Raw genomic sequence first — 25,971 nt, forward strand, 5'->3', positions numbered from 1 at the left:
CTGCTTGTTGAAGTAGCTTCACCATGTAATACAAACGGTGGAAACGACAGGAAAACTCGTTTCGGTTCATCCTCTGAACAGATGTTATCTTTGATAGATATGGGACTAAATTATGCTCGCAAACTATATTATACACCGCTTTGTGGTGGCAGGGAAAAAACGTCTTCAAAACTTGTGCATGGCTGCCACGCCTTAATAAAAAGCCCACAAGAAACAGAGACACATCTCCCTTCTTTCCTATCCCTGCAACTAGAAAATGGGAAAGGTTTGCTGTGCCGTCCCCATGTACAGATGTTTCCAGAGAAATACGAGACTTCTTTACTGAAGTCTCCTGGTGCTGCCGTCGTCGAGAATAAATTACCGGAGAGTCACGGGAGTGGCGTCCAGCAGTCAGAAAGGATCTGTATTTTACTTCTTCTCCGGGTTGTGCGGTTCCTTTGGCTAATTTTTAAGAAATCTGTCCCAGACCACTTAAAACGCGTCCGCCTATGGCCGTTCATCAGAGCCTTTTTAAAAGAAAGCCGTCGCTTCCCACTTTTCTCCCGCCTCGCTCCTCAGGCACCACAGCACTGCAGACTACATTTCCCAGGGAGCCCGGCGGCTGTCATCCCGAGCGAGAGCCGCGTGAGGTCGTCCTTCAAGACCCGTCCTTCGGGTCCTCGGGTGGAGCCGGGTTGACTCCTTGCCAAGGCTCCGATTGGTCGCCGCATTTCGTTGCCGTGGGAAGCCGCGCTCTTGGGTGAGCCTCACTGGAGCCGAAGGAGGGTCGCGATGCCCGGGGAGGGTCGCAGAGGGGAAACCTGGGCTGGTGGTGGTGCTGGTGCTGGTGCTGGTGCTGGTGCTGCCGCGTCTATTTCTCAAGGCAGCCACAAAATCAGCCGCCGGGCAGGCTGATTGAGGACGACACGTGCTCGGTTCACGGCCGCGCAAAGCCGGCGTGCGGCTCTTCAGTGCTGCGGGGGAATGGAACTTTAAACATGCTCAGATGCACTGTTTTCTCTTTGTAAACACACACACACACACACACAGGGTCTCAGCTGTAGCTGAAGCTCTCCGGCATCCGCTCTCGATCCGACTCCTTTTTTTTGTTTTTTTTGCCCTTTGCTTCCAGTGTTGGTGCCCGGGTGGGGTCGTGCATGGAGAGCAAGGTCCGTAGACCTTGTAGGGATGGTTGGCTATGATCCGGATTCCGAGTGTAGCTCCCTTTCGACTCTGAAAGTAGCGGCGGCAGGATCCGCTTCCGGATTGGTCACTCGGGCAATGATCGGCCCTTTTGATGTGCTGAAGATTCGATTTCAGGTATTATCTTTATGACGTCGGACAATCAAGAGGAAGGTGGATAACGGACGGAGGGTTAACGTTCTTCTAAGGAGCTGATTTGGCCGTTAGCTTTGCATTTCCAGAGGTTGTATAATTTAATGACAGAGCCCGCTGTTTTTTCCCCCTCAGCTGCTTGCATAATGACAGAATTGCATCAAGACAAACGCAGCTGACGGTTCCTTCACCTGAAGATGTTGGTCCCCGTTTAAAGGAACAGAAGGTGGCTCTTTAGTTGAAGGCACTGATGCAGCTATTCAGAGCTACTACAAGAGTTACAATAGTTGTATGGAATCGGAGGCAGGTGGTGACAGGTATCTTCCTGACATACTTGGCTTGTGAGATGGACTTCCACAAGCATCTGAGGAGCCCCTTGGGAAGAGTGTACTAACTAGAAAGCCTTCCCGCTTGATTTAGCATAGTAGTTCCTGTGCTTGTATTGTGCAACTCAGTGTAGTGGTTTTCCTTGGGTGTTGCACTGCTTTGGCAAGGAAGCCTGATGATTATTACCTAAGGATGTTTAAAGATTTGCTTTGTTTACTCCAGGGTTTTTTAAAAAAATATTTTGGCCCCTTGAAAAGATGATTAATTGAATTTCCCTTCTACATATTCTAAACTTTTGGGAAGATTTTGTAGTCTAATATTTTCACTTTCTGCACAAAGTTTGGGATGAGCCTCCTGAAATTACAGGCCAGTGTTGTATGTGTGACCTTCCAGGTGATTAAAGTTGCTGGAAGGCTAGGGAAGCCTATGCCTATTCTAAAGTAGCAAAGTAAATAGAGGTAGTCCTTGACTTATGACCACAATTGAGGCCAGAATTTATGTGGCTGAGAAATTTGTTAAGTGAGTTTTGCCCCATTTTATGACTTTTCTTGCCCCATTTGTTAAGTGAATCGCTGCAGTTGTTAAATTAGTCACCTGGCTGTTAAGTGAATCTGGCTTCCCCATTGACTTTGCTTGTCAGAAGGTCACAAAAGATGATCACATGTCCTCGGGACACTGCAACCTTCATAAGTATGAACCAGTTGTAAAGTATCCGAGTGTAAATAATAAAAGTCACTGTTTTTCATTGCCCTTGTAACTTTAAACAGTTTCTAAATCGGTGGTATTCAACCGGTTCTGCCCGGTTCTGGAGAGCCGGTAGCGGCGATGAGCAGTGGAGACCGAACCAGTTCTCTTCACTGCTCTGTGTTTGGCCCACCTGCTCTCCCGGGCTCCCATACTCACTTTTATGGCCAGAATTTAAAGCACAGCTGTTTTGCGTGGCGCACAATAGCGCCACATGGCAGCTGCTGCAGCAACCAGCATCGTGCAGGCTTGCAGGAGGCAAGTTAGAACGCCTCTGTGCCTGCACAAAGTGCGTGTTTGGCGTGCACATGCATGCAAAGTGTGCACGCGTGTAAAGCACGGCCACCAAGCCACGCCCACCAAACCGGTGGCAACTTTAGTTGAATACCACCACTGCTCTAAATGTACTGTTATAAGTTGAGGACTACCTGTATTTATTTATTTCTTGCCAGGGTAAATAGTGATTATTTCCAGATAAATAAGTGTATATCAGAAAATACCATAGCCTAAGACATTTCTGATGATAATATCATGGCCCTAAGATATTTTGGAGTCTTAAATTTTCCACATAAGTATTAGAAAGTTTACTCATGCTATCATTTTTCAGCTTCAGATAGAGCAGCTTTCCTCCAAAAATCCACATGCGAAGTATCATGGTATCTGGCAGGCTGCTGGTAAGATTTTTCAGGAGGAGGGGGTCACTGCATTTTGGAAAGGTCATGTCCCTGCTCAACTTCTTTCCATCACATATGGGGCTGTCCAGGTGAGAATCAAATAATATTTTATCTATTCAACCTGAAAACTGACAATTTTCATAACTTCCAGAGAGATCTGTTTAGCTGCCTTCTTGTGTTTCTTTTCAAAAACTGATTTTATTTTTTTTAGAATTAATATGACACAATTGAGTTGTTAACATGGAATGTTATGATTCTGGGACTAAAGATTTATTCTTAGCAAAACTTGGGATTTCATATTAACTTTTCTGCACATTTTTTCTGTTCTGGTAATGAGTTAATTTAAATAATTTTAAATGTTAATTAAGAACCTCCATGCTTGCACAAGAGTGATACTCTTGTTTTCTTTTGTCCAGACTTTGTACTCTGTAAATCTCACTCTTAGAGCCCAAAAAACTCTTTGCTCTATTTTCTCTGATTTCACTTTCTTGCTACAACTTTGCATCCCAGATCCTGAAATGCAAAATAAAATCTGTTGATTTTTGCCAAAGGATGAGAAGCACATCAGCTGCCGCTTCTTTTTTTTTTTTAATAAAAGTTTTATTGAAGTTTTCACAAAATATACAAATACAAATAAAATATCTTTTTTTGAAAACAGCGTGGACCCAGGTTATCACTTCTCCATGCAGACATAAACTCAATGCATATTTATCTTATACATTCTAATCCATATCTTATAACTATTTTCGCAAATTTTTTCAATAGCTTTTCCCTTTCTTTACTTCCTATAGCCTTATTTTAAATTATCTCATTCCTTTCTTCATTCATATCTTTTTCTAATTTTTAAAATCTTTCTGATCAATGTTTTTATACTTTCGTCTGTCCTGTTTATGATTTCATATTATCTTTTCACATAAAACAAATTTCCCCCTGTAATTACTAGACTGGAGCGTAACACCTTTGTATCTTTTTTCAAATCTTATTTAAAAATTTAAGTTACATCTTTACAGTTATAACATTCATTTTCTAACCTCTATTTTGTAACACATACCTATTTTCAATCGAATTCTTCTTGGTACATTCCCTTAAAGTACACACAAAATTCTTATCTGTGTATATATGTATAACAATATTAAATGGAATAATTATTCTATTCAAGTACAGCTCCGCATTAATATTAATAACAATCTTTTACATTTCTATTTCTTTTAACATTACCTAGTAATATCAGTTGTCTTTCACTTTAATCATCTATATTTCATATTTTACTTATTACTATCTTTAAATAAAAAAATATTTAAATAAAAAAACCAAACAACAATTATTAACAGTAGTCAATAAAGTTATTATTCTTATTCAAGTTCATCTTGTCAACTGATAAAAATCTTCCATGTTTCTTTTCAGTTTTTTTTAAACGTTATTTTTAAATCATTGAGAGCCTTATTCTCTTTACAAACAAATATTCCATTACACATCAATAGAATGTTTTCTATCACTTTAATCATCTAACATATTTTCTAACCCTTTTCTATTTCTAATATAACAATGCTATCCTATGCACCCTTGCAGAATCCTCTCCTTAAGTTAAATTTTAACCATTGTCTCTGTGTCTTTTAAATAGGTTTATACCTTTAATTCTTGTACGTTTTTCCTGTACCTCTATATCTTGTTTCTGTCTTTTGTAGCTTCTTTTCCTTTCCCTCTTCCCTCTCTTCTTCTCCCTCCCCTTTTTATTCCCTTTTCTATCTGATTCTCCCTTCTGTGATCCTCCCTTCTGCTTCTTCCTGATATTATGATTACTTTTTAAATTACTCTTTTTGGGGGGTTGTTGCTTCAGTGCTAAAGTTTTTAACTCCCTTTCCCCCCTTTTCCCTTTTTTACCCTGTTTAAAATTGCTTGGTCATTAAAGATGGCTTCTTCATTGTCAAGCCCTTCTTCTTCTGCCAGCGTTTCTTGTTGTTATTCATAGTTCAAGATCTCCATTTCTAAAAATTGAAATACGAAGCCAAAAGATCCTCTTCCGTCTTGTGCTTCTTCTTTTTGTTCTTTAAGTCTCATTTTTAACTCTTCAAGGAGTGATGCCATTTAAAAAATTTTTAAACAACCCCCAATTGATTTTATTTTATTTCATTAGAATCCTCCATCCAAAGTTCCAGGAATCATCCAATAATCCAAAACTGTTTCTTGCTTCTTTTCTCACTTTCTCTTTCCAGGGGCTTTGTTTTGCATATAACAAAGTTTTACCTACAATGTATCTTTTGCAAACCTTGTTAAAATGCCACTGTCAATATTTTTTTTAAAGTTCCAGGTGGTCTCCTCCATTTTCCAGATTCCACCCTCTTTTTTCCTTTATCCCTCCCCTGCTTTCTTTCTTTTTTTAAAGAAAGTTTTTAAATTATCCAAGAATCTTTATCCCTTTGACACTTTATTTTCAGCTAGAAGTAGCCTATTAATGTCAAAGTGGATTAGTATCAGTTTCTTATTCGAATCTCTTCTTCTTAATGTGCCAAGTCAGTTAAAACTGTTGATATTAGAGGGAAAAAAGCCAATTCCGTTTCCTTTCCCTTTCTCTTTCTCAGCTTAAAATCTTTTTTAGGAATAGTATTAGTCTTTAAAATTCAGGTTCCAGGTACCTTAAATAGATGTTCTCCATTCAACCCAGTCAGTCATACTTTCTCCTTTAAATTTCCTCTTGCACAATCTTGTCTGGTCAGGTTCTTCTTTGAGGTGGCCATTTCTGACCACCGCTGCAACCGCCTTTGGGAAAGGGAGTAATGGCCGGCCGAGGAGGAGAGATGCGGCTCTCCTCAACCCCACTGACAGCTCCCCGCTCTTCACCACCTCTATGGGGTGGCTTCAGCCCCGAATCTGCACGGCTCGGGGCACTCCAGCGACGAGCACGGATCAAAACCGCAGACGATCGCAATTTCGGTCCGTCGCCAAAAAAGCCCAAACTGGAAGTTCCTCAGCTGCCTCTTCTTGTTTTGATTATTTAATGATAATCTATCTTGGATACTAGTTTGTAAACTGATGTAATTCTGAGGAGTCCAAATGGTTCTTTCTCAGATGTTGGGTATGCTCACATGCTAACTCAGTATAAATTGAGGAAGGATTTACCTAATTATTAAGGTTCAGATATTGTAGCATATTAAACCATAAACTAACTATGTTAACTGGATCCACTCAACCCATTGAGCCATAAATTAACCAACTATGCAGCTCTACTGATACTTATGGACTTCCAGAGACATCCACCATCCTAAATCCTATAAATGAAATAAGTGAAAAAAGATTCAGCATAGTAATTAGTACTTATCTAATTACTTCAGAGATGCAAAACCTGAATTTTTGGACCACATGCATTAACAGAAATTATTCTTTTAAAATACCATTGTGTGATTGGTGGCTCTCTTAAAATCAAATATGTACATTTCTGATTGTTTTGGTTTTCTTTTACAAGTTTGTCAGCTTTGAATTTCTGACGAAGCTGGCACACCATGGCACATCTTACGATGCTCGTGACTTCACTGTGCACTTTATCTGTGGCGGTCTGTCTGCTTGTGCTGCTACTATAACAGTTCAGCCTCTTGACACATTGCGCACTCGCTTGGCTGCCCAAGGAGAACCGAAGGTAAGAGATGGATGAAAAATTTCCCCACACCCCCACCCCAGTGCTTCCAGATTAATTCTGTTTTTGCTACCTGGAGAATATTCTGGCACCTTACTTTACACCAACAGTATTTATTTAATGAAATGGTGCCATTCTGACTCGTTTCCAATTTACTTAGAGTCTTAGGGCCATTTATGAGATTAATGCATTTATTATGGCATAAGCTTTCATAGGAGGGACTGTCATTGAGTTTCTTTTATTACATCATAAAACATCATGGTATCAACAGCGTTCTTGGCATCTATACAGGTTCTTAGTTTAAATATCCTAATACATTATATTACATTTGTTTAATATTTAATAATAGCTTTAACTATGATTACTATTCTTATATCTTTGTATAATGTATGAAATTATGTTTTACTTTCTTAAGGATTATTCCAGTTAGGTTTTTTGTCTCACTTCTTAGTTCTGTTTGTTAACCATTTATACCAATTGTTCCAAATTAAAAAGAGAATTCAGAGTCATCTTTTTCTTTCAGTTTCAATGTTAACATGTAAATCTCAGCACTTTCCATTACTTTATGTATTATTAATTCTTCGTTAAGGGTATTTGGAGTTTTCCATACCTGCGCAAAGGCTATTCTGGTGGCTATTGTAATGTGTAGCAATAAATATTTTACTTCTTTTGGTAATCTATCTTTGATGATTCCTAAGAGGAAGATTTCTGGTCTGAGCTCAATCTGGTACCCAATAATCTCTTGTAACTAGTTTTTGATTTGGATCTAGTATGTCCTGGTCTTGGGGCACAACCACCACATGTGATAAAATGTACCATCAACTTTTTTACATTTCCAACATTTGGGACTTACGTTGGGATAAATTTTTGCCAATCTCTTTGGAGCTAAACACCATTTATAAAACATTTTGTACCTATTTTCTTTGTATGCCGCGGATACCATTAACTTATAATTTACGTTCCATATTTTCTCCCATTCCTCTAATTCTATAGTGTGTCCAAAATTCTGTGCCTATGCAATCATTGTGCCTTTGACTGTTTCTTCTTCCATTTTGAAGTCTAATAAGTATTTGTATATTTTAGTTAAAAAATTTTGTTCCGGTCCCATTAAGATTTTATCTAATTGATTCTGCCCTTTGTCAAAACCAAAAAAATTTAAGTCTTTTTTATATTTTGGATTTGCAAATATGGCCACCATCAATTATGATTCCATTTTCCTTTAGTTCTTGATTTGATTTTCCTTGACTAATAATTCCTCATAGCTTACCATTTTCCTTAGGTCTAATCTATTTGGATGGATTATGACTTCCATGGATGACAGAGGAGGGCCTGTCCTCTTTATGTGTCACAAGATTCTTGGTTGATATGTTAGGAAACTGACAGGCAAGGCTAGGAGGAGTGCTTGGGGCTGATGAAGAAATAAGTATGCAGAGTCCCAAAGGGTGAAGGGAAGACTTTGATAAACACCTGCATCTTGAGAAAAGCTATAAACCTGATAGGGAAGCAACCTGAAAGATAGGAATCACCATCCATCAAGGTTTACAGTATGTGGGAATTAGATCAATATGGCTTGTTTACTAAAGCAGAGTTATTTTGGCTTAATATGTTTGAATCCAGCCATTTTAGTACAAAGTATTCAAGTGCAAAGTGGAAGAGGTACTTCACAGCCAGACGGTCAGGGTCTCTTTACTTGTCAGCAGCTCCGTAAAAGAAGTTGCTTCTTTTCCTGGTCTATCACTGTTCACCCAGGAAAACATGTGTTTTATCTCCAGAAGCTCCTTATTCTAATACATGTTAAATTTCAGGTGTTAAGTTTCCTGTGGGAACAGTCTTTGCCTCTCTTACACAAATTTGAAATTCTGTGCTCAGAAATTCTTTTCCACAGAAGGATTATTATGCCTGCAGAATATTAGCTGTGCAAGTTTATATCTTATTGTCCAGATAGGCATCATAGGAACTGTACTTTGCATAATAGATCATTTTGCTTTTCAGTACCCCATTGAGAAGGCAGCTGTGTGGGAGGAGCAAAGGGTAGCACAGGGATTGTCTGGTCATGACAAAAAGGCACAGGGCCTCTGCTGCCAGAGATCTCTGCCTGGCACATGGGGGAGAGGCTTCCTGAGATCAGTCTTTAGGAAATCCATAGGGATATTTCTTTTTCTCTCTCTCTCTCTCTCATCGAGTTTTTAACTGGTTACTTGCTTTTAGTAATGATTTTATCATGATGGGCTTTTGAAGTTTTATATTCCTTAAACAAAAATTATTTCCAACTTGAGTACTCTTCAGAGCAGAAAAGCGAATAAATAATAGCCACACTGCTGGGATCTGCCAATACATTAAAACATCCTATATTCTTGGGAAGAACTCAATGAGTATGTAGGCCAACAGCAGCTAATGAACTGGTAGCTGTGATTTCACACGTTGTGCCTATGACAATAACACCTTTAAGAACATCAAACATCTGCCTATCTCAGGTCTTGGGGAAGGATTCAATAGATGGAGAAAAATGCCAAACCCAGTGTAAACATCTGACTGGCTGTGCGACCAACCATCATACAATGATGACCAGAAGTGTAAATAGTGTAGATATCCCATTTAGGTAATGGAGCTTTTTGACAGCATAGCTGAAATCTAGCTTCCATACTGAGAGCAAAATTTGCATCATGGTCAAGGAAACATGTTCCTCCTTAAATTGTTTTAGATTTACAGGAACCTCCGCCATGCTGTGGTCAGCATGTACCAGAAGGAAGGGCTCCTGACTTTCTATAGGGGACTCAGCCCAACCATAATTGCCATTGTTCCTTATGCCGGCTTCCAGTTTTCCTTCTACAGTCTCCTGAAGAGAGTGTACAACTGGATTGTTCCAAGCGAAGAGATGAAGAAAGGTTGGTGCTAATGGCGGGGCAGGGAAAAGGGGGGCAGGTGAGCTCGCGGTTATACCGGGTGGGCTGTCTGTCCCCAAGCTGGGCTTAGAAAGTCTGCTACCTCAAGGTTGGAAATCAACTGGTGGCCAATTTGTAAGTGTGATATCAGTAAGTAAATAGGTACCCACTGAGAACCTTTCATAAAGATATTCCTACCCCCGTGTGGCTCATGACTCTCCTATGTTGACCAGTCCAGGGCTTTGAAGGGCAGGATCAGAGTTAGCTTTGGAGTGCTTCCTTCCACGTTTAACTTCTTGGTTTTTCAGGTAATATTAGAAACTTAGTGTGCGGCAGCTGTGCTGGTGTCCTCAGCAAAACCCTGACCTATCCCTTTGACCTGTTCAAGAAGCGACTGCAAGTAGGTGGTTTTGAACAAGCCAGGGCAGCCTTCGGGCAGGTGAGAAGGGGATTTGACTTGTGGAGATCTTTCTTGTTCCCTTTCCTCTCTTTTTCCATGCTAAATATATCAGGCAGCGGGGTACATCCGCTGAAACAACCAGACTTTCCCCTTTTATGCAATATCTAAAATAGGAGTTCTGCCTCACCTGCTCTCGTTCCCTTATTTTAGTGTTTCCAGGTAGGTGGATTTCCACTCACAGAATTCTCCATGTGGGCTGTGGGATTCTGGGAGTTGAAGTACGCCCACCAGGAAGTTGCTATGGTTGGGAAACCCTGCCTTTGATGAAGACATTACTAGAAGTATGTTCTGCCCACCACTGAGATCTCGTAGCTTTGATGCTTGTAGCCTTTCAGTGTATATTGGATGCATTGCTTGTAATGGAGCCATTGCTGCCCCCCCACACCTCACCCCGGCTATTTCTAGATGAGAACTTGGGGCTGGTGCATTCCCTCCTGCCCTTTTATCCTGTTTCATGCAGAAGGATGGCAGTTCATCACATTGTGTTTTTGCTCAGCTTGCAGTTGAATAAACTACAGTTTGTGCAAGCCACAATGGCCCGTATTTTGACAGAGATTGCTTTATTATACACAGAGCCTAGTAGTTTTAAATGGTGTGCGAAGAAAAGAGGAAGTGGGAGTACCTGAACTCAAGGCTTCTCACATCTTGTCTGTGTAATAATAAGGCACAACTTAGTTGGTGCCACCTTATTCAACCTTCTTCTTTCAAAGTATTGAACATACACCTTTTCACAATAAAACTGTGTTATAAATATTTGGCTGAGTTTCTTTTTTGTTCAACTAGCCAGTTTGTGGTGGCTTTTTTTCCCCTAAATCTCAATCCATAGCTCTTAAGTATACTATTCCTGATTCTTTTTGTCATTTTCTGTCTGGAGACCAATATGCATAATCTGGCTATGTGGTGCTTCAGAATCCATGAGAGAGCACTAACATAGCACTTCTTGCCATGACTTTTCCCTATGATTACATGAGACTGAATCCAACATCCTGTTATATCTAGGAGAGAAGACTTTGTACCCAGCCTGAATCTCTGCTCTTTCTCACTCACTTCTTGTGTCTGCAGGTTCGAACCTACACTAGCATCATGGACTGTGCCCGACAGATAATCTTGGATGAGGGACCCAGAGGATTCTTCAAGGGCTTCTCCCCAAGCATGTTGAAGGCTGCTTTCTCCACCGGCTTCACCTTTTTCTGGTATGAGCTCTTTTGCAGTCTTCTGCTAACAATGCAAGACTCTGGTGGTTCCAAGAAGCAAGAAGGCTAATGCAAGCAAGACCTGCTACCTGCCTTCCCCTCCAGTGGATGTTCTTAGAGTGTAATTCTGGCAGCTGCAGCCAACATCGTTGGGGATTGAAGGGTGAGGCAAGACATATGGGACTGGAGATTTGAGACAAGTGACTCTCAGCCCAAGCCCAGGATGCACATTACTCAATGGTTTGGTTCAAAACAGAAACGGTGGCTGACCTCAACACCTGCTCAGGTTGCCTCTTTAGTCTGCAGTTGCAGCGTTTGTGAGTCTTGATGAGGTTCATCATCAAGGCCTCTGAAGATCTTTGCTGCAAAGGTGTGTCTACTTTTTCTACTGTTTCATAACAGAGGGTTTCAATCAGACCCCCGGGTCACATATCAAAATCCCCTTTTGTGACCCTGAAAACTTTATACCCTTAAACCGAACCGTATATTGACTAGTGGCTGGCCAGACTCCTCTAGCATGGCCATTTTGCAATGCCTGTGATAAGCTGGATGTCCTGGCATTTAGGGACATTTGCTTAATAGACAACTACCTGCCTTGGCCATTCAGCCCCACAGTAAAAATATTACAGGTGTTCTGTCAGGTCATTCCCCCATTCGCTTGCCTCTTGGCTGAGGTTCTTGCAGGCCCTGTGATTTTACAGTGTTTCATTAGTGAGTATGTGGAAATTGTCTGTTGCCAAAATCCTAAACGAAGTAGAGGAAGATCTGCCTTTCTTTCCCTTCTGTGTTAGCAGGACCATTAGAGTTCATGGTTCCTCTTGCCCTACCCATACATAAATATATTTTGCCACTGCTCCAAATTCAAAATAGAGGGCAAGCATACAAGGGGATTGTAAATTCGACACTTCTATTTTTGCACTATCAACTTCTCCCTTCTTACTAAAACACATATGCTGGATCTAAATGCTTAAGAAGTTTTTGTTTTAAACTTTTACATTTTGAATCAAAGTGATGAAAAAATGGTGTTGACTACACAATTATTCAGTTTCATTTTGTGAAAAGATACATCTTTTAAATTATTGTAATGATTTTTCTTAAAACAATATTTATCCCCTGATAGCTTTCTTTTCCCCCAAGAAGCAGCTCTGGAATAACAACGGAATTTTTTTTGCAGCAAACTCTTAACATTTAGTGAAAAAAGAATTGTTTGCCTGGCTGAATTTGGCCAATTTTATATATATATATGGAAGCTATAAAGAAAATTAAACAATTGGTGCAATCTTGTTGAAGTTTACTCAGAAATAAATCTCACTATGCACATTTAGAATTGCAGCCTTTACTTTCCAAGTCATGGAAAGATAGATTTCTCAGTTTCCTGGTACATACTCTGTATTTACATTAATACATTTCACAGCAATTTGGTTAAGTAAGTTTGCTTTAAGGTTTTGTCCTCACAAGCTGAATATTCTTCTACTAATTCAGTTTTGCCTGACATAAAATATGAGTTGTCATAGTCCCAGTTTCATACACAGGAAGAAGCTGATTCTCTATTCCCTGCCCATTTTCTATGCACTTTTCTGTAAAATGGAAATGTAAAAGCATAAAAATAGTGTATATTTATTTATGTAGATATTTTTGTACTCTATAACCTTTGCATAGTAGCTGGGGAAAAAGCAGAGACTGCAACCTGACAGAGTAAGAGTTGGGAAATCACCATTTTTTTTACAGCAATCAAGTTGATTTCCACTCCGTGACATCCTTTCAGCATAGGACAATCCACATTCAGATACACTGCTAAGTTGAAGGTACTGAAGTAATACACAAGTACACTCCAGTTTGCTATATACCTGATAAGATATAAGCAAAGCTTCTGGAAAGAGAGAGGCTTAAAAAAATTAAGAGATTTGTTTCCAGCAGTATCTGCAAATTCTTTTTATGAAGCTTCCGCTACTGGCAGGAAGGATTTTAATTCTTTTGGTATCAAATCATGCTGAATCAGTAGAATCAGAGCTGTTGCTGTTTAGAAGTACAGAGACTGCAAGCAGGAAAGTTTCAAGCTACTTTCTTTTGCTTACCTACTGGGGTCAGGTTGTTCTTTGTACTCTTATCTGTATTTATTTTCATAAGAGCTGTGAAAGTCACATTCCAGCTACGTTGCATACCATTGGAAGGGCCCTGATTTGTGCAAACTTTGTTCTATGTTCTCATGCAGGACCTTTAAAACCGAGTCTTGCAACTTGGAAGAGATAACTACCCTGGTTCCCCAAAGTAAACAGCCTTGCAAAGAAGATAGTTCTTGCTGGCGAATTTTGAAAGGCACGAATTCGGGGGCATAAGGAATTGCTGGCCACCCACTTCCCACCCAGTCAAGAACTTGGGCAATTACCTTGTCTGGAGTAAAAACTTCAGCTGTCTTTTCCGAATGCCACACACCCTGCCAGGGTTCTTGTGTTTTTCCCTACCTATACAGTACATTAGCTCATGAAACCTGCCTTTCTGTCAGAATTACCTTCTTTTTAAGCATGCAAACTAGCAAGCTTAAAAGGCAAGCATGAAGTCTCACCAATCCAAAGAAAGAAGGAACACTTGACATTTGTAGTCTCCAAATACAAGCCAGGTCACTTATCTTTCAGTTCTCCTCTATCCTTTAGTGCGTCCTTCAATCTGCTTCCTCAAATACGTTAATGTTAAGATATTGTGCCTTATGACAGTGCCAAAATCAGTGTATACTTTAATACTTCAGTGTTAGGTCTGCAGTTTCTGGCCATACCTCCAAAACCGTTGATGGTTATTAGCTGGACTCCTATGCCAATGAGAACCCAGACAAACTTGTACTCCTAGTACTGTAATCTAAATGATCTTTGTAGACATCTAGGGTTGTGCAAGGTTTCAGATTCCATTACTGAATTTTTGTTCACTCCCTGTGTTTAACATGAATGCTTAATCTATAACACTGTGTCTGTATTTTTCATTTAAAGATTTATTTTTTGTGCCTGAGACAGTTTGGACCACCCAATTTTCTAGTCCACAGAACATGTGTCTATCTTGAAAGAAAAATAAATATATAATTATATTTATCATAATTGTGGACTGTTTTTTTTCTTTTTGCGATCGCCACTCTTCTGAGAATCCAACAGAGGAGCAGCATGTAAACATCCCTTTTCATTTTACTGCACCTAAGCAGTACCTAGGAAAGACTTATGGGAAAGGCAGCGGATGTTTGGCAGGGAAAGGCTTTTTATAAACTTGCTTTTTTATAAACAGTGCCCTTAATGTCTGATTATTGTATTTGGGAGTCTGTTAAAAATAAAAAGGTCTCATTTGAGTGCTTGCAAAGGTGGTGAAAACCTGGAGGGGAGGAGTAGGTTCCAAGTTCAGCGTTGATAAGACTAGATGGCTGTGTGGTTTTGTGCTTCTCCTCCAGAGTCAGGGATATTTTATTTTTAGTCCTGTACTGGGTTGCCCTTGCTCCTTCAGGGTTTATGCATACCTTCGTGAACACACAGCTTCTGTTCCTGGCTGCAAAATCTTCTCACAAATCCAACCAGTGTCTCAATTGTACCCTTCTCTTTTAAGAAGCCATTCGTGCTTTCGTTACCTTACGCCAGGGCTGCTGCAGTGTGATGCACATGGAGTTGCTGTTCAACTACAGCTGGATATGGATACAGTGGCAAGCAATTATGGACATGCCACATGTTACTCATGTAGCATCTTTGCTCTATAGCTGCACTGAATATTAGCAGGTTTCCAGAGATAATTCAAGATGTTGGTTATGATTTATAAAGCCTTGGTGACCTGGTTATCTAAAAGACTATCTCTCTTCCACAGTTTCAACTCAACATTTAGGCAGGGCAGGCAGGCATATTCCACTTGTTTGTGGAAAGCCTGTCCCATTTCTGACTTCTCAGTTTGCAGATTTTTTTAAAAAAACGGGACATTATCTCTGTAGGAAGGGAGTTCTGACATCCAATGACCAGTATAATGTAGTGTCCCTTCTAAATTCAGGTACTGTAATGTAAAACAGTAGTAGAGGATGCAGTCCCTGGCCTCTGCGTAGATTGAAGAAAAGCATTTGAGAGTATGCAGCAATAGCATTAGTGGAGACATGAAAAGATTTTTAAAAGGACTTCGAAAGTATGGTGCGTGTAATGAATATACCCAGGATAATATTTCTGCACAATGTGTGCGTGTGTGTGTGTGGGTGTGTGTGTGTGTGTGTGATCACTCATTAGACATCAGTAGTTGGCTGTTGGACCAGCACTCCAAATCCTTGACTTTGTCTCTGACTTTGTGTATTTAACTGATGTTCCTTATTTCTGGTTCAGGCTTTCGCTGCTGGATGGCAGAATCTAGTATGGAAAGGCAAGCAGACAGGTTAACTCTTGCAGGATCCAATCTCCATCGGTCACCGGGACTTGATAGTTAGTTCTTCCGAGCCTTTGGATTCATGCTGGAGCTCATCCTGGAGTCCTCTGGTCCCGGTGACCGGCCCAGATTGGATCCTGATTCCTGCAACGTTATCCCGAGACACGTGTATTTTGCCTTCGTTCGTGAGGGAGGTAAACTCTTGCCCAGCCTCTTCAGAACCTTGATTTAAAGGAGTGTGCCTGCGTTTGCCGGCAGGTGGCGTTGTTTGCCGGTATAACTGTCACCGTCTTCCTCCTTCCTTCCACACATCCTGGCGAGGAAATGACCTAAGAGGAAGCCTCCGGCTGTGCAAACAAGGGGGAAGGAGGAGGGGGGAGGAAACGCACCCCACTCAGCAGCTGAGTTTTAGGAGTTGCCGTCGGATCCCAAAGTGAGTGAAAAGCCAGAGCGGCCTGCCTGCCTGCCTGCCGGAGGGACGCGCGACGGCTGCTCGGGTCAGCCCAGCTGGGCGCTTCTGTCGGGATTGTCGGGGGGCCGCCGGGGCCAATACCCGAAGGATGCCCATTCTGCACTTGCACTCCATGCTTGAGCTGCTGCCTTTCTTGCTGCTGCTGCTGCTCTTTTTGGTGGTGGGCTTTTTTCTGATATACCTCCAGCGACCCGAGCCGGACCCCAAAAAGGTTTAGCCCCTCCGCCCCCCGCCCCCCCGGGGGGGGACGTTTTCCCGCGGCAAGATGCAGGCGCGTCCCTGCTGACATCGGAGGCCTGAAAGGCGAGAGAGCAGGTGGGTGTCCTTCCGACTTCCCCTTCTCGCTGTTTGGGGTCTGCCTGAGAAAGTCGGGGTGCGGGTCTCTTGGAGGGGGCGGGCCGCCCCCCCCCTTGATAAGTTGGCTTCCCTCTTGGGAAGCCTGGTTTTTAAAGAACAGGTAGGCCTTGACTTTAACCACCACAATTGAGCCCAAAAGGTATGTTACTAAGTGAGTTTTGTTAAGTGAGGTTTGCCCCATTTTACGACCTTTCTTGCCACACTTGTTAAGCGAATCCCTGCAGTTAAGTTACTTACATGATTGTTAAGTGAATCAGGCTTCCTCTGGTGGTCAGAAGGTCTCAAAAAGTGATCAAAACGTGACTCCAGGATAGGCAACCATCCTAAATATGAATCGCTTGCCAAGCAATTTAATTTTGATTATGTGACCATGGAGATGCTTGTAAGTGTGAAAAATGGCCATAAGTTACTTTTTGCAGTGCCATTGTAATGTTGAATGGTCACTAGATGAACTGTTGTAAGTTGAGGACTACCTGTAGAGCCATCAGTCAAAAGTATTTGTGGTGGTTTTGCTGGACTGTGTCAGCCAATGTTGTATGGGTAGGTGTATAAAAGAAATGAGTCTTTCCAGTTTTGCTCCTTTGCAGGGACTTGGTGAACATATCTGTGTTATATCCTGGCTAACAATATTGAAGTAGTTTGCCATTACTTTTTTCCTTTACCCCAAAAGTTACTTTCAGGAGTTGGAAATGGAATAGAACCCCATTTATCATTTATTTCATCTGCGTAGGCACCAATTTCAAATACATGACTCTAAGAGTGACTTACAGTGTTAAAATGAATACAAATATATCCATAACACAGCTGGGAAAGTCATTAAAAAGACATTAACATGATGAGGAGGCAGGCACAGAATCAGGTCTTCAAAAGCTTTGCGAAAGGCCAGCAGGATTGGGGCCAGTTCCAGAGGTCTGGCATCAGGCAACAGTAGCTCTGGTTTCTATACATGTCAGAACAATCACAGAACATACTGATTGCTGACTTGCTATGCAAAGAAATAACTGATCTTGAAACCTAACTAGTGGTCACATGCTCTGAATAGGAGAAAGATTGGTATGACTGCTCTGGTATGTGTTGAAACTGACTTATCAGTTGGGAATTCTCCATGCAATAACAAAACTGGCTGTGCTCTCCCATTAATAAGATTGCTGTGTAATGACAGCAGTTGTTGTAAAAAGGAGTTGTCATTCCCTTAGTCAGTTCATGGCAGTGCGTATTGATTGTACATCAGGGCTGTCAAACTTGCAGCTGTGGGCCAGATAGCGAAGGGAAAAAAGTCCCAATATGTCATGTGACGCTGCTCTGACGCTGCGGGTTTGACACCCCTGCTGCACATGAAGGCTGCTGTACCTCTGGCCAGTTCCCTCACTTTATACAAGTAATTTTTTTATTCTATCTTTTGTTTCATTGATTGTCTGCCTTTTTATTCAAGCAATACACTAACAGCTAGGTGTTATACTAGACTCTACATACCTAAACTCTATTTTTCCATGCAGAGAAAATAGTAAAGCAACAGATTCCTGTAAGAGACTGCATTCCATAAAGTAAAAAATTGAGGCAAGCCCCCAATCTACTCAGAAGTTCAATTCAGGGCACTAGTTTAAAGATCTCCATGGTTTGAAGACCTGCCTGTCTCCTTATGTATTTCTTTATATATTTACAAGTGACCCGTTGTGGACTCTCAAAAATAGAGATCTCCATAAGAATGCCTCAGTTACAGAAAACTTTTTGAGACAGAAAGGCTTGGTGTCTCTTTGATTCTATCTTGTTGCTTAAGGAAGATTTTATTTTCTCAAACCTTTGGATTTTAAAAACTCTTCCCTTTGCTAAGGAATTCTTATTCTGCTTTTCATCTCCTGTTTCAAATGATGACTTTTTAAAATTGTGGACTTTTTATTTTATTTTGGAAGCCACTTGAAAAATGGTTTGTTTATCAGTAATTCAGTATAATTATTTACTAGTAATAATAGCTGCTACAAAGTATAAAAACGAGAGAATATTAACAACAGTGCTTTTAAAAATAATTGTTGTTTTGATGATACCATAATGCTCTCCAAAAGCAGGCCTTTGAATGCTGCCTCCAACTATTCTTTTCTGGAATGGAGTTCAAACATGCGTTTGGATCTTAATTTGTTTAATTCATCCTTTGATGAATAAGTTCCATTTACCTAGGACCTAGGTTCATGCAACATACCAAGCCAGAACTAAACTTAGCGTGGTGTGTGTCTTCCTGGACTAAAATATCTCCCTATTTTTCTGAGTTCACTAGGTAGCAATCCTCATGCAGGATTTTCTTATCGCATTACTGCAAATCAAGAGGGGTCAGGCAGAGCATGTCATACTATGAAGCTGTGAACTCCTGGGTGAATCTGGGGGAGATTGCTTTGTCGTTTTTAGACTTGCGTAAGAAAATGCTTCTCTAGACAGAATAGAAGTGTGATCTGAAAGGCTTCCAGTTTTGCACATGTCACCCTATCTCCAGCAGATGGCAGGGCTTTCATTTTTTCAGTGCTTTGTTCCCTTGAAGAATACTTGTGGGGTATGGGGTGAGTATGAAGAAGAGGAAATACTGGTTCACCCTTCTTTCATTTTCTCTCTTCCCTTGGCCCAACTGGAAAAAGTCATGGAGCAGGGCAAGGCAAAGAACCCTCCAGTTGTTCCACTTTTGTCTTGAGGAGAAAGAGATGTAGATGTAGATGTTCAATTAGTGTGACAGTGGTGGAAATATATAGATGGAAATTTCCCTTTGAAATATGGTCTATCTGCGGTAGATTGGCTGTCAGCCTTTTGAGGGTGCTGATCCCAGCGTTCCTCTCTCTCAGCCAGACAGGCTGGAACTGCTGATAGTTGCAATTTTGCAACTTCTGAAGGATTACATCGATACATTTATTTATTTTGGGGGGGTCATGATACCAGAATGATCAGGAATTCCTGATATATTCTGACTCAAAAATTTTAAATGGGAAAGGCAGCAGCTAGGTAGCAGAAGAGATACAAGCAAGGGTTTCATTAAGTTAAAGGAGGAGAATTCAAGACAAGGGAACATATTGATGGATGGAAAAAAGAGAGCCATTTCAGGAATGGTACTTTACAAAGAATTGTTAACATTTGGGGAGGAAAGGTGAACAAATGAACAGATGAAATTGAATAAGGAAAGTGAAACAGAGATGATGTAACAATGGGCTTAGAGGTGTAGGGACCAAGAAGTAGAACGCTCAGGATCCCCCAGCGCCACATGTTAACTGGGAAGCTAATAGAATATTAACGCAATTGCTCTTCTTCTTTGAACATACCTTCCAACCTCTATTCTTTGAGTAGATTCCAGATCTCCAAAATGTTTTCCATGGATTCCTGTCGTGTCAACTCACCTTTGCCTGACTGAGCAAAAACTGAGGAATTTTGATGACTGAGCAGTCTGCTTGGCCCTGGATTCAGAAACTCTGCATTCAGCTTACTGGAACAGGGGAGCCAATGATGTTAGATTGTTTTGCACACTAAAGTACCTTGTTTTGAAATAATAGAGGAAGGAGACACAGCTTTACGGAAATAGCAATTATTCAATTGGAATACTAGCTGCCCTTGTTGGAAAAGAATCTTCCCCAGGTTTATTTTTTCATTTGTTATCCAAGGCTTTTATTTCCTTTTATCAACTTCTGTTTTTCTCTTTGCGTGGGTTATAGAGCCTCATCTAGGGAAGAACCAATGCACATCTATCCCTGGTCCAAAGAAATTGTTCATTATGATCTCTCCTCTCTTCGCAGGTCCTGCTAACTCAGCAGCTTCCCTGACCTAACAGCACTTGAACAAGGGAAAGGGATGGAGGAGACAAGCAAAGAGGACTATAAAATATATTCATTTGATTCAGAAGTTCAGCAGTTACTGAAAACAGCACTCAAAGGTTGGTAGCTCTTCCCCCCCACCCCCAATTTTGCCTTTCCATTTCTGCCTTGGCCCTCAAACACACAATCTTCAGAGTTTAAAACAAATTAAGAGATTGTTTGCTGCCATGAAAATCTTCTGATTCCTTAACCTCTGCCCCTGAGGCTTTTTCTTCAGGAGCTAAAGAGGACACACACATATGTAAGACTTTTTCTGTAGTTGCACCCAATTGTTGATAACCTAATCCAAAATACACACTTGGCATTTATTTTATCAAACTACTGGCCACTGTGTACTTCAGCACACTTGTAGGGCATGCAAGTAGGAAAAACTGGCATATCCCAGTTCCTGTTTTTGCCCACCAAAATTTTTGGTACATGTCTCCAAATTCACTTGGAATAGTGTTTGATGTGGCACTGCTGATGTAATTTCTATCAAATGGATTTACATTTCTTTTAATCTAGAATTGAGTGTTGCTTCTTTTTCTGTAGATCCCAGCAGCGTGGATCGGGAGAAAGTGGCCAATATAATTGTTGACCAGTCCTTAAAAGACTGTGTGTTCAGTAAAGAGGCCGGGCGCATCTGTTATGCCATCACTCAGGTGAGAGACCGAATAGTCCTCCTGAGAATCAGTAAGAAGTTTAATGCCATTTTCCACATCCAACTACAGCACACCTTGGATTTTGTTTGTTGATACTCAGCATTGTCTTCATCATGCCTGGTGGGATGATGTCCCCATTTCTAGTCTGAGATAGACTTGTATAATGTAATATAGTAATAACAATGCAATAATGCTATCCTCCCCTCATATTGCATATAGTATGCTATATGCGTAATAAACTATAATAATATAACACAACACAGTGTAATTAATAAGAAAGAGCCTGTAGGCTGCATTAAAGCAGGGCTCCGGGCATGCCTGTCATTCAGCAGCCATGCTTCCTTTCCACAGATGGAGCTTGGCTTGGCCTGACCTGCAGAACATGTTTGGTATCCAGCCCAGAGGAGAGGATAGAAGCTGAATCTATCCCTTCAACTGCAGCCCCTGACTTGGTGAGCAAAACTCATTAAATAACCCATTTCAGTTTTGCCTCCCTCCACATTTTGTGCCCCTAGAGGCTCCTGCTTCTTTAGGCACGTTTTGTCTTCTTATGGATGGGGTTTGAGCAGTGTGTGTGTAAGAGAGAAAAATGGAGGGAGAACACGGGTCTCCTTTCCAAGCCCAGTTGCACCGAAAAAGCGGGCAGATTTCTATTGTGTTCAAGTACATGGGACAGGCTTGTATTACAATATCATACGTGTTTTGTCACTTGCTTTTCCTTACCACTGTACAAATGCTGAGATAAAAATCCAGTGCTGCTACCACCAATGTTCCCTCAAGACCAGGAAGCAAATGTGCAAGACATGATATCTACTGGCTGGGAGGCAGTTTATAGGAATTCTTGCTGGAGTAACTTTAACCTAGTTCTTCCTTTCCAGACTCCTAATTTCATGACTTACAGGCAAAGGAAAAATACTGGGTTCTTCCTCTAGGCCTGGGCCTAGAGAAAAACTTCAGAGCGCCCCCCATTTTACATGTCTGGTGTTTTCGAATTTCAGTTCCAATAGGAGATACATCTGGTGCATGTCACTCTCTGTTGACAGCTGAAGATCATTAGTTCCCTTCACCATCCTTTTCCTCACTGACCCCTTTCCTGGTCTCTGTTTGTGTGAGCTCATTGTCTGGCTCAGACAATGATTGTCTGGGTCAGACAACTGCTGCAAAGCTATACATGTGAGCAATATAAAGGGAACAGGGACTGCAATTTCTTTTGATTGCATATATCTATATCTCTATATCTATATCTCTATATCTCTATCTAATCTATATATCTCTATCTATCTATCTATCTATCTATCTATCTATCTATCTATCGATATATATAGCTTTCCCTTGGACTTAACAGCTTGATGTTTATCACAGGTGGAAAGCAAACAAACAGGCCAAAGTATCTTCCGGAGGTGCCTTCTCAACCGACTGCAGCAAGAGTATAAGGGCCGTGATGAGTTGCGAGCCCATTCCCTCCAAGCATGGATCTGCTACGTCACTTTTATCTGTAACATCTTTGATTACCTGCGGGTAAGGGGACTCTATCAGTGGTGGGATTTAAATATTTTTACTACCGATTCTGTGGGCATAGCTTGGTGGGCTTGGCTTGATAGGCGTGGCAGGGGAAGGATACTGCAAAATCACCATTCCCTCCTCACTCCTGGGGGAAGGATACTGTAAAATACCCATTCCTTCCCCACCTCATGAACCTGCTTTCCAGCTCCATTCTCCTTCGCAGGGCAACAAAAGAAGACCCAGCCAATCAACTGGGACTCTGGAGGCAGAGAATAGATGGGGGCGGGGCCAGTCAGAGGTGGTATTTGCCAGTTCTCTGAACTAATCAAAATTTCTACGGGTTCTCAAGAACTGGTCAGAACCTGCTGAATACCACCTCTGGACCTTATTGAGAACACCCAAATGCCTCAGATCAACATTCAGAGTTGACTTGGTGTTGATTCATGCCTCTCTTTTCCCAAAGCTTATTTTAAGTAACTTCAGTATACAGTAGTCCACAACTTATGACCATGAGCTCAGAATTTCAGTCATAAGTCGTTGCAACCATAAGTCAAGGCATAATGCGACCAGAGCCGTTTTTTAAAAAAACACTTTTTGTTGTAGTCATTAAGCAAACATCCAAATAAGTTAAAAATACAAGCTTTTTTTCTGCACTGCTTTTAGTTAACAATATAGTTACTTGCTTAGTTTTTTTTTTTTTTTTTAAATCTCCAAGTGGTGGTAATAAGTTGAAGATGGGTGGGTGGGGGTTAAACATTTCAAAATGCTTATGAATATAACAAGTCCACACTTTGTTAACAGGTCAACAATATGCCCATGATGGCATTGGTGAATCCTGTTTATGACTGCCTCTTCCGATTGGCACAGCCCGATAGTCTGCAGAAAGAGGAAGAGGTGAGTTTTCTTGGAACAAGCCACGGATAACATGGATTCTGTTAAATCACAGCTCAGGTGAATAATTAGAACTAAAAGAAAAGGGAAAGGTGGAATAAACTTGAATGGAGAAAGTCTTGTCTTATGAAGTGGACTTGGGGATTACATGCAAGGAAATCAAGGTGTAAGGGAGTTCTGAATCAAGGAGTTATGGCCGGGGTGTCAAACACAAGGCCGGATCTGGCCTGTGGGGCCATCCTGGAAAATATAAGGGAACGGCCCACGTCGCTTCGGCCTGGTCTATCCGATGCAAAGAAGAAACATTGGGCCAGCATGGCTTCAGCTCAGTCTACTCAGTGTGAAGAGGAAACATGCCAGCAGTTTAGTGAATGGCGTCAAGTTGGATATGCCCACCCAGTTGGCCATGCCTGTCTGCCCCACCCCCCCACCCCCACCAAAGGCCAACCACAGCCCTAATGCAACCCTCAATGAAATTGAGTTTGACACCTGGATTATGGTGTGTGTTAGAAAATATTAAGTAGTGTCAAGTAGGTTGTTGTGGGTGCATATGAAAGTAGGGATCCATTGGTTAGTGTCAGATGCATGTTACATTCCAATGAATTATACTAATAAAAGAACCAGAACTTTTGGATGAAATTGTAGAATATTTTGAATATATAACAAGAGTATTGGAAAAGTTATTGAATGATTCAAAGTCCCAAGAAGGAATGCAAATGGCTATTGTTTAATGAGAATATGTTTAGAAAGTATGTACTTTGAGTATAAAACTGTTCCTATATGCACCTGGAAAAGGAACAATTGCCGTAATTGTTGGCAAAATGGCCGTATCTGGATGGTACTAGTTTGAGGAGAGGTGAGGTAGGCCTTGAGCTGCATTTATTTTTGTGGGTGGGTAATGGGCTGGAAGAGAAGCCTCAAGGATGTGTGTGGTAATGCTCTCAATTCTTCAAGAAGTCCATTGCTTTCTTGCCTTAAGGTGGACTGCCTGGTGCTGCAGCTGCACCGCATTGGCGAACAGCTTGAAAAGATGAACAGTCAGAGGATGGATGAGCTCTTTTCCCTTCTGCGTGATGGATTCCTTCTGCAGGAGGGTCTCAGCTCCCTCTCCCAATTGCTACTCCTGGAGATCATTGAGTTCCGGGCCACTGATTGGAAAATGACAGAAGCAGCTCAGAAGTATTATTACAGTGAGGTCACTGACTGAACACTTGAACCACCAGCAAAGCCTGCATTCGCACCATTTTCACCAGCAAACTTTACACCAAAGCTGCAACTTGTATGCTTTTTTAAAAAATTCCTAACCCTTTTGTTATAGAACATGTGCCCTGCTCCTTTGTGCCAGGGAACTGCTGCCCAAAACTGAGGAGCTGAGAAATTTTTTTTAAAAAAGTGGCAGACGCTTGGCCATTGCTACTCTTGTTGTATTGCACTAAATACTGGCTTGTATTATGTCCTTTTGCAGGCTAGGCTGGCATTTTACGCAGGGAGGTTTTTCTCTCCCTTACTTTCAATTTAGCAACATCAATGGCAGGTTTTAAAAACTAGCCTAGGAATCATTTTACATACACTTCAAAAAAATACCAGCTCTTTCTGGTCTGTATTGGTAAGGCTTTGTTTCACTTAATACTTGGTTACTACCCTCAATTTACTCTTTTTTTAAAAAAAGGAAAATCATGATATGATCAAAGCTCAAGTGTCATTTACTTCTTTGTAACCAAGGTTTCTCCAATGGAACTATTAATCACTCTGGAATCCAAACGGTGCCTAGACTAGATTGGTCTGAAATCAAACTCTTTTCTTTTCTCCCCAACTATAGGAAACTAGTCTGACAGGGAGAGGCTAGTATTGCATAAGGGAGATTTTGATGGACAGTCTTATCATAACCAGCATATACAATGGAATCATCCAAGAAGGGCTACTTTGATAATTAATCCTTGCCTACTTAGATGCAAAATTCATCACAATAAAAAGGCTTATCTTATGAAAATAGGATAAGAGACATTTTCTCTCCCTTTTCCACTTCCCCCTTAAGCAAAACAAAACTAGTAATTAAACGTGTATTTTAGATTCCTTAAAGGCTACAGAGTTCTCTCTTTGAAAAAAAGAGACAAATCTTTTTATTAATGTGGGTTTCTTCAACATAATGCCTTTCAGGTGTGAATTTTAACCCTATGGAAGTTCAAATCCAAAGCATCTGGTGGGCACCAGATTGTGAAAGTCCATCATAGTATATAGTATGCCCTAAGAAGCTGCTACCCAGCAATTCTTGAGGCTTCAGAAGGATATCTGTGGTTTTTAACTGACCCTGCAACAGCACTTTTTAAAAAGAAAGAAAAAGGAGGCTACCATGGGGCACTTTGGTTTTTCTCCAAGTATAGGAAAATGTTATACAAATGTTTTTCCGCTTGCAGCCTTCAGCTTTCTTCTAAGCTAGGTCAGATTTTAGCTAAGGTGGCACCTTCTGCCTCCAGAAGATGCAAAGCAACAGACTTCCAAAGCCACAGCAGAATTAGCCCTTTTGGGGAAATAGGTAACAATACATTTTATAACGTTTCTCGCCAACAATACTTTAAACCAATGTACTGTAAATTTCTCCTAAGAGAATTCATTCTGTTTGGAACTTTTATAAAATATTTTACACTTCTGCCTCCACTTTTTTTTTTTCTAGACTAAATTAA

The 25,971-nt window shown here is 41.0% G+C and overlaps 2 protein-coding genes across 4 annotated transcripts; both read left to right on the forward strand.

Annotated features, from left to right (window-relative positions):
* The first annotated feature begins 588 nt into the window (after window positions 1-588).
* Window positions 589-14,305, forward strand: SLC25A19 (solute carrier family 25 member 19). Of its 2 annotated transcripts, none has more exons than XM_026701973.2 (7): window positions 589-739; window positions 1,112-1,299; window positions 2,993-3,148; window positions 6,520-6,690; window positions 9,389-9,572; window positions 9,878-10,008; window positions 11,092-14,305. In XM_026701973.2, exons 2-7 carry the CDS (start codon window positions 1,168-1,170, stop codon window positions 11,290-11,292), a joined length of 975 nt encoding a protein of 324 aa, XP_026557758.1. In that variant the 5' UTR covers window positions 589-739; window positions 1,112-1,167; the 3' UTR covers window positions 11,293-14,305. The 2 variants fall into 2 exon arrangements, with proteins under 2 accessions (XP_026557758.1, XP_087781003.1); XM_087924877.1 differs by having other exon boundaries at window positions 9,878-9,969; window positions 11,092-12,498.
* A 1,577-nt stretch (window positions 14,306-15,882) lies between these two features.
* MIF4GD (MIF4G domain containing) lies at window positions 15,883-25,937 on the forward strand. 2 transcript variants are annotated; one of them, XM_087924878.1, is made up of 6 exons: window positions 15,883-16,020; window positions 20,178-20,314; window positions 20,787-20,896; window positions 22,259-22,414; window positions 23,201-23,293; window positions 24,270-25,937. In XM_087924878.1, the coding sequence occupies exons 2-6, from the start codon at window positions 20,233-20,235 to the stop codon at window positions 24,495-24,497; spliced, it is 669 nt and encodes a 222-aa protein (XP_087781004.1). In that variant the 5' UTR covers window positions 15,883-16,020; window positions 20,178-20,232; the 3' UTR covers window positions 24,498-25,937. The 2 variants fall into 2 exon arrangements, with proteins under 2 accessions (XP_087781004.1, XP_026557756.1); XM_026701971.2 differs by having other exon boundaries at window positions 15,894-16,374.
* Window positions 25,938-25,971: the final 34 nt, after the last annotated feature.

The sequence above is a fragment of the Pseudonaja textilis genome, chromosome 2 (genome assembly GCF_049901715.1).
Source record: "Pseudonaja textilis isolate UNSWEBS1 chromosome 2, rPseTex1.2, whole genome shotgun sequence".
In the NCBI taxonomy this organism is placed as follows: domain Eukaryota; kingdom Metazoa; phylum Chordata; class Lepidosauria; order Squamata; family Elapidae; genus Pseudonaja; species Pseudonaja textilis.